Source organism: Anabrus simplex, chromosome X (assembly GCF_040414725.1).
Source record: "Anabrus simplex isolate iqAnaSimp1 chromosome X, ASM4041472v1, whole genome shotgun sequence".
NCBI classification, from domain to species: domain Eukaryota; kingdom Metazoa; phylum Arthropoda; class Insecta; order Orthoptera; family Tettigoniidae; genus Anabrus; species Anabrus simplex.
In genome coordinates this window covers 222953066-222967780 of record NC_090279.1, presented here as the reverse complement: position 1 = coordinate 222967780, position 14715 = coordinate 222953066, and the positions used below count along the sequence as shown (strand labels likewise).

Genomic DNA, 14715 nt, shown 5'->3' with positions numbered 1-14715 from the left:
CATTAAATTAATCATCAAGCCTCGGCTAACCTTCAAATCCGAGACATTGATTCCATGTAGAGCACCTATTTCTCATCCTTTAGAATACAGCATTTCGTGAGAAACGGCATATCCAGCGTCGCGTAATGAAATCATTAAGCAGATTCCTCCTCTACTTTCGGAAACTTGCTGCTTTGCGAGACTTGTTAGTCGCTTGAAGTGCACTTCTCTGTTAACACGGTAGTGCACATTATATTCGGACACTGAATACTTGCGTCCCTATCCTGCATGTTTTGGAGTAAATGATCACCTTGAGTTAATATAATGCAGTATTACTCGAATACTCGCTCACTGTGGACTAACAAACAATTTTGAGGTCAACTCGTAAAATACGTTTGTATCAGACTGGAATAGAGTGTCACTACAGTAGTGCAGTGGTATTTCCTACCGGCTGATAACAGCATACTGCCCGGAATTTGGAATGATCGGTTTTTGCAATAGGAGTAGTTGACATCTTTATTTCGAACTGCATCCGGAGCTGCGTGATGGATGTTCAAAGAAGTGGGTGCATCAAATACGCGAACATATCTTTTTCTCCACTTTTGACCCAAAAATATTGGGATGCATAAATTATGCAAAGACAATAATTATGTGAGAAAATACGGTAAATAGAAAAAAACAGAAACCTTTTCTGATAGTCCTTTCCTAATCACAACCAAAGATCCCACTATCCGCATTCAACGTAAACTAAAGACCTTGTTGAAAAACTCTTCCTTTCTTTTAGACTATAATCATTATAAAATATCAAAGCCATATCAAGAACAGTGCTGATGATAGTATTTATTAACATTATTAATAATCACAAACATTCGGTATCAGTGCACTATTTTATTACATAACCAGTTTTTGGACTCTCAAGGTCCATCATCAGTGCTAAAACAACACAGTTCAAAAAAATTAGGGGAACGTATTTTGTAACGTCTGGTATGTGATCGTTAATTTGGTTCCAATGGTCATACAGCATACCTTGAGACCTTAGCTACTGAGGGTATGTCAAATCAAAGTTATACTCCATCTGTAGGGGTAGCCATGCATTAAACTGCCAGGTGACCCCTCAAAACAAAGCGAATAGCGGTGCGTCCGTGTGTCGTTGTGAGGTACACAGTCTACTGCGGTCATTTGAGCATGCTGTATGTAAACCAGCACATCCCATGAGACATCTTAAGAAAGTTCAAGTCGCAAGGCCGTCACTTTGATCCAGGAAAGATGGACGTGTTGCTGTGGATCTCAATGTCTCTCCGTCAGTTATTCAACACTTGTGGAATCGCTACAATGAGACAGGCCAGTTCACAAGGAGGGTTGGACAAGTTGGTGGACGCATGACAACACCACAGGATGACCGATATCTGACCATCTGCGCGTTGCAGCGTCGTTCAGTAACTGCCCAAGAACTGCAACAAGACCCCAGGAGGGTCTCTGGAGTCACAGTGTCTGACCAGACAGTAAGGAACAGGTTAAGAGAAGTGTCCTTACGATTCAGACCTGCTGTTCGAGTGCCCCGTTTAACGCAGCAACATCGCGCAGCTCGCCTTCTGTTTGCCTGTATCCACGTCAACTGGCAACTTCGCCAGTGGAAATCAGTTGTTCACAGATGAGTCCAGATTTCCCCTAACACAGTGTGACGGACATCAACGTGTATGGAGACGCCGTAGTTGTCCAGGAAGGCGACCGATTCGGACAAGGTTCTGTGAAGGTGTGGGGTGGCATCAGTATTGATGGCCATATGGATCTTGTCGTCCGTGGTAATCTTACTTCTGCGGGGTACATCAAGCAGATACTGCTACAGCATGTGTTGGGCCTGAATTCGTACTCATGCATGACAATGCCAGGGTTCATGAAGCGCGCTTCACCAGAGCTGTCCTGCGAGAATTGCACATTCAAGAGATGGAATGGCCAGCAGTGAGTCCCGACTTTAAACCCATTAAGTATGTGTGGGATAGGCTTGACAGAAGTGTTCATGGGCACCCTGTTCCACCACAGACTCTCCAAGACCTCAAACAGGCTCTCATTGAAGAATGGGATCCGATACCGCAACGTGACCTCCGCTGACTTATACGGAACATGCCACGTAGGTGCCAAGCTGTGATAAATGCTTGTGGAGGACACACACCATACTGAAGCTCTCCAACTGTGATAAAAACCACCCTGGAGGACTGTTATCACTTTGTTTTTGCCCCTATTTGGACATTTCCGTTTGTGTTCTGAAAATGAATGCAAATCCATCGATATTCTTTTGTATACTTCAACGGTTAAGAATAAAGGTTTAGTTGGTAATATACCTGGGTGTGAGGTATTGTTTTGTGGAGCATGGCATACGTTCAAAAACATGTTCTCCTAATTTTTTGAACTGTGTGTTTACAACATTTACGTCCACATGAGTGTGTCATCAAAATGAATTTCAAAATGAGTTAAAATACAGCCCTCTTGAGATCAACTATACGATAAAGAAAAAGAAAGAACAAATGTGAGAGTGTAAACATAATACTGTAATGCTGTTATTTAAGCTGCAACATACCACAGTAACGGCTGGCTCATCCTGGTGCTAAGGCTGTTGCTCGAGTACTAAACAGACATTCAGCTTTAAGTGCAGAGTGCACTCTCAAAGTTGTGAATAGTGTTTCTTGCAACTGTTTTCATTTAGAATTTTATCAGGTTTCCTTATCTGTGCCAAAATAATCTTCACCTATTACAATAAAATGACAATAAAAAATAACTCTTTACATCGTAAAGCATATAAACTCGCAGCATATCATAGTTACATAAAATAAATTTCATCGTAAAGTCCGTATTGTCGTACGTATACTTTAAGGTTAAGTCAATTTTCCACCTTTACAATACGATAAGTTTATTGTGTATTTATTTAAACAACATTATTAAATAATGCAGGACATGTTTCGTCTAACTTGTAGACATCATCAGCCGTAAGATATTCAAGAAAAAGCTTTAAAAAGGACAAGGACAGAACAAACACAATAAAAAAAATCGGTTGTCGAACACGTCAATCAAAATAGCGAGGATGTTCCAGATTGTTCCAAGTACAAACATTCAAATCCTGTTGATGAAAAAAACTTAAATTCACACACATGAGAACTATAGTAAAGCTTATTGTTAAAATTCTTCTTGAGTGTGCCGTTGATATGCAGCAATCACGTGCGTCGGCAAAAGTGCATAATGTTATTTGTTATTTTTTCTGCTACAAATAACATTATACACTTCATTATCAGCTTTTGCCGATGCACCTGATTGCTGCATATCAACGGCACACTCAAGAAGAATTTTAACAACAAGCTTTACTATATCGTTCTCATGTGTGTGAATTTAAGTTTTTTCGTCAACAGGATTTGAATGTTTGTACTTGGAACAATCTGGAACATCCTCGCTATTTTGATTGACGTGTTCGACAACCGATTTATTTTATTGTTTTTGTTCTGTCCTTGTAGTTTTTAAAGCTTTTTCTTGAATATCTTATGGCTGATGATGTCTACAAGTCGGACGAAACATGTCCCGTATTATTTAATAATGTTGTTTAAATAAATAAACAATAAACTTATGGTATTGTAAAGGTGGAATATTGACTTAACCTTAAAGCATATCATAGTCTCATATACTGTGCCTTAACAAGGAATTGCAATTTATGTGAGAAATGGCCATTTTCAATGGCTTTAATATCAAAGTTATCAACAAAATCATGGACAAAGTAAGAAGAAGAAAAAGACATCTAAATTAATTTTCGACAAACAAAAGAAGTTTAAATATGCCACTTTCACCTACAACAACTCCAGCATCTGCAAACCAACAATTCCAAGAGTCCTTTTCAACCCACAACACTAAACAGAGCATATTTTCAACCATAACAGCATCAACTCGAATAAAGATTGCTATTCCAGCTCCAGGATTTAAAGACTCACCTGTGCCCATTGTAAGGCTTCTTACATTCGGCAAACAGAAAATTTTCCATCAGATATTTGGAACATGTAAATTGGCAATGAATCTTACCTTTACATCCATCGAACAGGATTTGTTCATCCTTAACCCTGCCAGTAACACATCTATAAATATCGCTTTAGTTACACCACACGTTTCGAAGACGTGTCACTCAAAGCCTATTATTTAAAGTTACATTAAAGTTACCAGATGGAATGAACAAGGAATAGAGGTGGTGGAGGGGATAACTCTCCCCCCCTGAAGAGGAATAGATGGCATTCATTCGCACAACACGTCAGAAAAATGTATGGTGTTACTGTCAGGGTTAAAAGAGTTAACAAAGGTAGTCTCATGAATGCCTTTGAAAATATTTATATCTTTCTTGATCATTTCTTTAATAGTAACAATATTCTAAATGATATAATTGACAACAGACCCACTTTATAATCAAGTCCCACAGATACTCGAACAACTCCGAGTACAATCAAACAAACTCCCACCTCCCAACAGTTCGTCCTCCTACTTAAATCCTTGCTCGACCTTCCCCACGTTCATATTCTTGCAACAAGGTACACAGATACAATTTGCGTCAAACAACAGCTGCTAGCAAAGCAAATAAACTTAGGGCGTAAGTCTGGTTAAATTTCTTCTTCCCATTAGTTTCTATTTATTTAATGCCCACTTAATTCTTTCATTATCTTTCTCTTCCTTGTTTTATTTCAAATCTCGCACAATATTATGCTTTTCGAGTTCGTTTTCCACAATCAAGACCATGTCATCCCAATCAAACTTTAAGGAGTCCCCTTCTTCATACAACCATATATTCCAACACTCAATATTTTCTATTTATTCATCAATTTATTGTAAGCATTTAGATACAAGCAATGACATAACTTATTTACAAGTGTAGCCCCCTATAATAATAGAAATGAGAAGTTACTTTCTTGCAGTGTTTATGTGGTGATCTAATGATATGATATGGCGCCTGTAGTTGAACGTGTGTGAAAGTGCTCCATAATTCACCTACCGAATATCAAAATATATCACACATATTTACCGTGAGTGGGATCCACTAGATTTATAAATATATATTTCATTTTTAGTGCACCAAACATGACCCTCAAAGCCGTGAATGAGAAGATTAGTGAATTTTAAAGACGTATGTCTCAATTCCAAGGGCGCCTGGAGGAAGCTCTAACTGCTACTACTAACAATGCCACTAATCCCAAAGAGTTGCTACGTGTGCTTGAACGTGACTTCTGTGACTTTTGAGAATCGATATTCGATTTGAAGAGAAATATAAGTGAAATTGAACAGCGTCTTGAGATACAAGAAGCATTGTCAGATGAAGCGGCCCAATTGTCTCCTGTTGCATGGTGTTATGAGACTGCTGATGAAGATGTGTATAGCAAGGCCTTGGATACCATCAGAGATAAACTGCAGATTGACCTGAATATTGACTGCACTGATCGATGTCATAGATTAGGGCAACAACAGAGATCGACTCCTGATGTAGTGACATCAGGAAACAGACCAATTATCATAAAATTTCTTAGATATCAGGAACGAGATAGAGTGTGGCGCGCTAAGCGGCTGCTAAAAGGCACTAAAGTTCTTACAACTGAATCTCTGACAGCTACAAGGAAGGAGACGTTCCATAAGGCACGTGATATATTTGGAATGCGTAACACCTATACGCAAAATGGCATGGTTATCGCCCTCACAGCAGAAGGAAAGAAGATGCACTTAAACACTCCTGCAGAATTAAATTCTTTGATTAGACGGTTAGGCGAAATTAGCACTAGGAAATAATTATGATTGTGCTCTTGTTAGTGCAATGGTATAGTAGGCATATTCTATGTTTTAGGTTAGTTATGGTTAGTAAGTGCGTGTGTTTGTGTGAATCAGCTGGAAGTTATATTTTATGCTATGTCGAGGTAAGCCACTATCTGTTTATTCTCAACTTCTGCCTGAGGATTTAAGTATAACAATGTCAATCACTTCTTTTGTGAGCACAGACTAGGACACAGACACCACCCCTCATTTCTCCTTAGCACCGATTTCTAGTTTTACTCCCCTTACCTCTCTCTCTTCCCAAGTTCTCTCTCCAGAACTATCTGTTCGTAGCATTTCCTCGCGCTTTGTTGTGTGCTCATGTTAATTGTAGCTCACCATGATGAACTGAAAGCCATATTTGAAAACAGTTCATTTCATATCACTGCTGTAAGTGAGAGTTGGCTATGTAGTTCAATTCCTTCCAGTATGGTTGAAATACAAGGGTATCGTATTCATTGATCTGATAGGATGATCAGGCGTGGAAGTGGTGTTGCGTTGTTTTGTAAGCTTAATCTCAGGAGTAAAATGGTAAAAATTTCTACCACTACTAAAAATCCTGTTCCTGAATTTATGTTTTTTGAAATTATTACTGACACTGTTAAAGTACTCATTGGGGTTGTATATAGGCCTCCAAATGCAAGGGGCATTGGTGAGTCAGAGGACAATTTAATGAGACTTTTACCAACTTATGAACACGTGATTATACTAGGCGACTTTAATACAAATTTGTTAACTCGGACCAGTGAAACAATACGTTTTCGAAATATTTTTCTCTCCTGTGACTTCGGGAGCGGCGATGCAGTGCTTATCATCGGTGGGACGAACGACGTAGCTCGCGACGACACCAAGAATGTAAGATCACAACTTAAACATACACTAGGGAAGCTGACCCACACTAACGTTTTTGTAGTGAACGTGCCCCACAGGCATGATTTGAGTAGAGACTCGTGTGTGAACATTGAAGTGGACAAGGTCAATACAGATATTGTTAAAATTTGTAAACATTTTCGGAATACTCAGGTTATTGAATGCAGCAGTTTTGAGAGATACTGTTATACAAAACATGGCCTCCATCTAAACAATTCAGGTAAACGAAAGACAGCAAATATTGTTCTAGATTTTATTAATCTTAAGATATGTACTGTAAAACAGGCAACTCCCTTGAGTTATAATACTGACCAGGAAAACTAATAGAAAGAGCCAGCTGTACTTCAAGCTGGCTCAGTCAACTAGAAAAAGAAACTCAGGATAGTAAGGAATTTCAAGTTACCCAATTGCAACAGTCAAGTTTTAGGGAGGAAGGGGGTCTGAGATTGCTCTTGGTAAACTGTCAAAGTGTAGTAAATAAACAATTAAAATTCGGTACATTGATGGAATCTTATGAGACTGATGTGGTGATAGGAGTGGAATCGTGGTTGAAAGAAGGGGTGGGTAATAGAGAAGTATTTCCAGAAGGGTACACAGTCTATCGTAGAGACCGAGGAGATAAAAAGGGAGGGGGGGTGTTTATTCTGGTGAAGGAAAATTACTGTTCACATGAATGGTTTACCGATGAAAGGGATGAAATATTAGGGATAAAATTAGTTTGTGATAATATGAAGGAGGTGGGAATTATAGGAACATACAGGCCTGGAAGAGAGGAAAGAGACATGGAAATCTTTGAAAAAATAATAGATTATACTCATAAAAACAATAATAATGATATGGTAATAATTGGGGGAGATCTAAATTTGCCTGAAGTTGAATGGAAAGGAGCTGCAAGTGAAGCCCATGAACAGAAACTGGCAAATAAGTTAATTTGGGAGGGAGGATTTACACAAGTAGTACAAGAACCGACTCGTCTCAATAACTTAGTAGATGTATTCTTGGTTAAACCATGGGAAATTGTTGATAAAACTGAGGTAATTGAAGGAATAGGAGACCATAAGGCTGTAATAATGGATGTAGGACTCGTACCAAAAAGGCTTAATAAGAGGGTTACACAAGACAAGAAATTGTACAGAAATACTAAAGTTGATGAATTTGGGACTTACCTTAAATCACAATTCAGTTGTTGGATAAGTGAAGGGAGTAACGTGGATACACTTTGGGCTAAATTTAAAGGAATGATTTGGGAAGGAGAGAAGAGATTTGTACCTGTTAAGAAGGGTAAAATGACCTCAGACCCTGTTTATTATACAAGGGAAATAAGAAAATTAAAAAGAAAATGTAGAATAGTAAACAGGAAAATCAAAGAGGGTAGGGAGAGTAGAGAAACTAGAAAACAGCTAATGAGGGAACTGAATAGAGTGAAAAAGGAAGCAAAAGAGAATTATATGAATGGCATACTTCAAGAGGGTAATGACCACAAAGGGAAATGGAAAAAGCTGTATTCATATATCAGGAATCAAAAAGGAAAAGGAGTCCAAATTCCTAGAATGGTGGGAGAAGGGGGTGAACACTATTTAACAGATACTGAGAAAGCAAACCTATTTAGTAGGGAATTTAGAGATTCAGTAGATGATTGTCAAGAGTTGGAAACCGAAACAGAAGATAGAGAGGGAGAGAGACAGAGGGAAACAAGAAGCTTCTCATTCACAAACGAAGATATTTTCAGAGAAATCCAACTGCTTCAGCAAGGAAAAGCTGCAGGAAGTGATCAAATTACTGGGGAGGTATTAAAGACAATGGGGTGGTACATAGTGCCTTATTTAAAATTTCTCTTTGACTATGTCATAAATAATAGTGTAATACCAAAGGAATGGAAGGAATCTATAATAATACCAATTTATAAAGGAAAGGGTGATAAAAGGAAACCAGAGAACTACAGACCAATCAGCCTGACCAGTATAGTTTGTAAAATTCTGGAGAGTTTAATATCGAAGTACATCAGAGGGATATGTGATGATAAAAATTGGTTCATCAGGAGCCAGTATGGATTTAGAAAGAAATTTTCTTGTGAGGCACAACTGGTGGGATTTCAGCAGGACATATCAGATCAGTTGGATTCAGGAGGTCAGTTAGATTGCATAGCCATAGATCTTTCCAAAGCCTTTGATAGAGTGGAACATGGAATATTATTAAAGAAATTGGAGGGAATAGGATTGGACGTAAGGGTTACACGTTGGATAAAAGCATTTCTAAATTCAAGGGTTCAGAAAGTCAAAGTAGGAAATAATGTATCGCAGGAAGAGAAAGTTTGGAAGGGAATTGCACAGGGTAGTATAATCGGTCCGTTACTTTTCTTAATATACACAAATGATTTAGGGAACAATATAACATCAAAAATAAGATTGTATGCAGATGACATAATTGTTTATAGAGAAATAAACAACATTGAGGATTGTTCAGAATTACAAAGGGACCTTGAAAGTATCCAACAATGGGTTGAAGAAAATAATATGAAGGTTAATGGAGGCAAATCAACTGTTACAACTTTTACAAACAGGAGCTTTAAAACTGGATTTGAATATACTTTGGATGAGGTAGTTATCCCAAAAGATGGCAAGTGCAAATACTTAGGTGTGAGATTTGAAAGTAATTTGCACTGGAAGGGTCATATTGATGACATTGTTGGGAAAGCATACAGATCATTACATGTCATAATGAGGCTACTTAAAGGATGCAACAAAGAATTAAAAGAAAAAAGTTACTTGAGTATGGTTCGTCCATTATTGGAATATGCAAACAGTGTTTGGGATCCTCACCAAGAATACCTAATAAAAGAAATAGATAGTGTGCAGAGGAAAGCAGCAAGATTTGTAACAGGGGATTTCAGGAGAAAGAGTAGTGTATCAGAAATGTTAAAGGAACTTGGGTGGGAAACTTTAAGTAAGAGAAGGGAGAAAACTAGACTTACAGGATTATATAGAGCCTATACAGGAGAAGAAGCATGGGGAGATATCCGTGAGAGGCTTCAGTTGGAAAATAATTATATCGGCAGGACTGACCACAAATATAAAATTAGAAGGAATTTTAGCAGAAGCGATTGGGGTAAATTTTCATTCATTGGGAAGGGTGTGAAGGAGTGGAACAGTTTACCAGGGGTAGTGTTTGATCCTTTTCCAAAATCTGTACAGATATTCAAGAAGAGAATAAACAGCAACAGAGAAAATAAATGAAGTGTTAGAGGGCATTCGACCGGTGCAGGTTATTGTAAATAAAAAAAAAATGTGTGTGAATAAATTAATTCCATCCCCTGGTCTAAGGAGTTTGGACAGCCAAAGTAGGGGACTGCCTGTAGGGGTAAAGTACAGTGGGGACTTCGAGGGCCCTGGGACCGCTACGGTAGCTGTGAAGGCCCTTCAGGAACTCTGAAAAGTGGTGGCAAAAGGGGCTCTGGTTAAGACGCAGCAGGTCGTTATGCTACTTAGGATCCAGAACGGGCAAAAAAAAAAAAAAAAAAAAAAATTGCAATGTAAATATTAATGTTATACCAGTTTTATAGTATCATTTGAAGCAATTCCACATACTGTATATCAGTTGACTATATTTGTAAGTAGTACAGGAGATATTATAATTAGAATTTTGTAAACAATATAAATTTATTAAGGATGAGCTGTGTGTTTAATAGAAAACATTGTTAGCGTAAATTGTATAATATTGTATTATAGGAAAAATTTTCTTCTCTTGTTAATTTAATATTTAGTGCTTGACAATAATGTATTTTAGTGTACCATTTGCCACCGAGGTAGACACCTCATTTGCAAATAAAGAGATTTTGATTTGATTTTGATTTGAACAATATTGCCCTTGGAACGAATTAACCATGTTCATACTTCCAACGTCTCCTCTGATACACTCACTGATCTCATGATAACCAATAATCCACATGGGGTTCTTAAACACAGTCAAATACCTTTTCCTGAAATATCAACTCATGACCTTACATACTTAGCGTATTAGCTGAGTTCCTAAATATAGGTCGAAAAACGTGACTTTTAGAGACTTTAAAAATATAGATTTCCATCACCTAAAAGAAGATGCATGTAAATGTCCTTGGGGTGAAATAATACTAATGAATGATATAGGCCTAGATGAAAAACTGAAAAATATTAATTCTCATATTCATGGACTTTACAATAAGCATGCCCCTAGCGCTGTGTGAACGTAACACGCCCGCCCTGTCCGTGGCTGACAACTGAAATCAAATCCCTATGGCTCAGCGTGATTCGTTATATAGACGTCACAAACAAAATTTATCAGCTGACACATTTGAACAATACCGTGTACTGCAAAATCGAATTAAACAAATTATCTGCAATAAGAAATTCTATTACTTCCGGTATCTATCCAATAATATAAACGCTGGTAGTACTTGGCGACAACTTCGTTCATTAGGTATTGGAAGGCCTCCCGTGAACCATGCTAAACCAGAAATACCGCTTGATGAGATGAATAGACACTTTTCAACAGATGGTTTTAGTCCTGAACACGATATAGTGCAGGCCACCATCAAGTCTATAATACAACAACAATCATCTGATTGCCCCTGTTTCGAATTTCGAACTGTTTCAGAGTCTGAAGTGAGACGAGAACTGATTTAAATTAAATCCCATGCAACGGGGGCTGATGAAATCCCTATTATCTTTATTACTAACATTATGGATATAATATTGCCGGTTATTACCGACTTATTTAATGCATGCCACTCCCGTGGTTATTTTCCGACAAAGTGGAAAGATGCACAAGTTGTCCCACTTCCAAAAAGGTCGCCAGCTAATGTAGCATCTAACTTTCGTCCTGTATGCATTTTTTCAGCACTGTCCAAAACTCTGGAAAAATTGATCTATAGCCAACTTGAACAGGAAAAATATTCTCTGTGTGATCCCTTCCAATCCGGTTTCAAGAAAGGACATAGCACAGGGACGGCACTACTAAGAATTACAGACGATGTTAGACGAGCTATAGATGAGTGGAAAGTGACTATACTTATTTTACTTGACTTCAGTAGTGCGTTTGACACAGTAAATATTGACATATTATTAGCGAAACTACAAAGATTTAATCTGAGTCCCTCTGCTAATCAGCTCTTTGTTTCATACCTCGCCAATCGGTGACAACGTGTTGTCATAAATGGTATGACCACGGACTGGAAGAAGAAGCAAACAGGTGTTCCACAGGGATCTGTGCTTGGACCTCTTCTGTTTACTCTATATATCAATGATATATCTTCTCAGTTCAGTAACTGTAAATATCATTTATGTGCAGATGATCTGCAAATATATTATCACTGTAAAGCTGTTGATATTGAGTTTGGAATTCATCAAATGAATTCTATTTTAAATCTGATTAGCTCCTATTCTAATAAGAACTGTTTATTAATTAATCCTAAAAAGACACAAGCTATTATAACAGGGCAACAAAGGCAGTTAAATATCCTTAATAAGAAGTTATTGCCTTCACTTTTGCTTTGTGGTATAGCTATACCATTTCAGAAGTCGGCAAAAAATCTTGGGATTATCATAAGTGACACACTAGATTGGAGTGAGCACATAACAAGCATCTGTAGGAAAATTCACTCATCACTTCACCCTCTCAAAACTTGCCAAACTCTTCTTCCACTAAGCATGAAAATTAAACTTAACCAGACCCTCATATTTCCCAAACTTAATTATTGTGATATTGTAATGATAGATGCCACCATGGAACAAACATTAAAATTACAGAGGGCAATGAACTCGTGCATTAGGTTTACATTTTCAATTCAATTTTCAACTCATATCTCCCCCTATTATGAAATTCTCTCCTGGTCAAAAATCGATAAACTACGACATCTTCACGTTGCAACTCTCGTATTTCGTCTGTTGAATGAATCTAAACCCCAGTATTTATCCTCAAAGTTTAATTTACTTTCCTCCTCTCATGAACATAACACATGATCGACTACTACACTCTCAATTCCTGTGATCGCTCATCTTCATTTAACCGCTCCTTTCAAGTGCCTGGTGCAAGGCTATGGAATTCCCTTCCAGTCAGTGTTAGGAATTGCACTTCTTTAGCTTCTTTCAAGAGGTCTTGCCGAGATTACCTATAAAATGTATAACCAGCTTGTATGAATGTCAGTATGAATGGAAGAATGAATGAGGTTAGGATTTATATTTTGTTATATTATTTCATTATTCTGTTTTATGAAGTTTATTATAGATAATATGTGGTTAAGTGTAAGAGAGGGCCGTGAGCCTTAACTTCGCCACACATGAATGCATGAAAATAAATAAAACAAAATAAATAAATAAATAAATAGTCTCAATATGACTTCTAAAGTTGTGTTTTAATAATTGTTTATTATTCATACTCGTTTAATGTTGTCATACTTGTTATCTACGAAATCTTTCATGTGATGTTTCTTCATACCTTTTTATAGCGTTTTCTAGACAATTTGAAGAAGAAACTGTTGTTCAAGGACTTTTATGAACATAACCTAACAAGTGAATTTTAGTGGTTTCATCTTTTCTAAGCAGCTGAAGATGCCCAAAAAGGACCGAATCATGTCCTGCCTTTTTATTCATTTTAATATGTATGTAATGTAAATATTGATCAGGTGGGCCTATTTAAGAATTCTCTCTCTCTCTCTCTCTCTCAAGTAAAGTAAGATCATCGCTATGCCGGGAGTTCTCCGGTTCTGTGAAAAGTAACTACAAAAACTATAATTACTATTTCTTCAAGATGTACCTATCGGTGTGATGTGGTTGTTCCATATGGAATGCTGATAATAGGGGTGGTGAACCTTGCTCGAACGGTTGAACAGGGCAGCTGAGTCTCCACACGTTCGGCGAGTCAACAGCTGCACCATCTGGCGCATGGCCTGCTCCTCAAACTCTCTCTGGTTGTCCTGATTGCTGCGTATTGACAATCTCGACAGCCACTGCCTGTCAACACAAAGTGGACTGGTGAGGTCAACTGGCATCATAGTATCTGTCAGAAAGCAAATACAGTAACTGAATTTATTTTTTACAATCACATCACAGGAAAACTGAAAAGAAACAATTCAAGCCCAGAAGAAAATTTGAAAATGAAGATCCAAAAACGTGAACGTTCCCTTTTTCTCAGAAATCTGTGGGGGAAAAGGACCTTTTTCTAATGTTGATTTCTGTGCTAAATCATTTTATACAGAACCTAGAATTGGTAAAAGAAATAAGATTACTATAAAATGCAAAACATAAATTTACATTCTGATGTCAAAAATTCCTTTTAGAGCGCACAATTTTCTGTATCACAAAGTATGCTACTAAATAACTACATATTCAGTAGGACCCCGAAAGGAGGGGAGATTGCAATCTCACAGACGTTTGATACCAAATGAGGGTTATACAAGAATCCCCAGTCCCTTGCGAAGCAACTGTAACACTGTAATCACAAACATATTTTAAGTTTTATTCTGCTCTTATTAACCTGTTACTAGACTTTGATTTTTCTTAACCCTCGAAGTGCTATCGCCTCACTGCGAGACGATTCGGATCCCGGCTGAAGTGCTATTGTCTCGCAGTGAGACGATTCGTAAAATCGAAATAACAACCCCTAAAATCGGTATAACAATCTATTTTATGAATATTCTCGCTGCGAAATGAAATTCTCTATCTGGTAGGAAGTGCAAGTTGGTCTTTGGTTGAGTAAATAAAGCAGTAAGCGGCGATCTTGTCAGCTGTGAACTGGTCTTTGTTTACGTCTGCTCAAACTGCGCTGTTGCTTCTTGCGTTTGAAGGTTATTGTTTGCTAGCCGATTTGTGATAATTGTGTGGCTGATTTAATCTATTTTAATTGGTTTATTTTATTTAGTGTATATTATAATCATGAGTGAACTAAGTGGTTCTAGTGCAATTAGAGAAGCATTGGAGGAGCTTGCGAGTGATGAAAGTGAAGACGACATTGGTAATGTAGAAGATTTGCCTGATGATTTATCATTAGACGACTTTTCCTCTGGAAGTGGGCAAGAAT

The 14715-nt window shown here is 37.7% G+C and overlaps 1 protein-coding gene across 1 annotated transcript in view; it reads right to left on the bottom strand.

Annotated features, from left to right (window-relative positions):
* The window catches only part of LOC136886492 (SANT and BTB domain regulator of class switch recombination), a 299987-nt gene that overhangs the window by 32810 nt on the left and 252462 nt on the right, over positions 1–14715 (bottom strand). The window contains exon 11 of the mRNA XM_067159307.2: positions 13453–13649. Coding sequence (XP_067015408.1) covers positions 13453–13649 — 197 coding nt within the window. The remainder of the gene's footprint in view (positions 1–13452; positions 13650–14715) is intronic.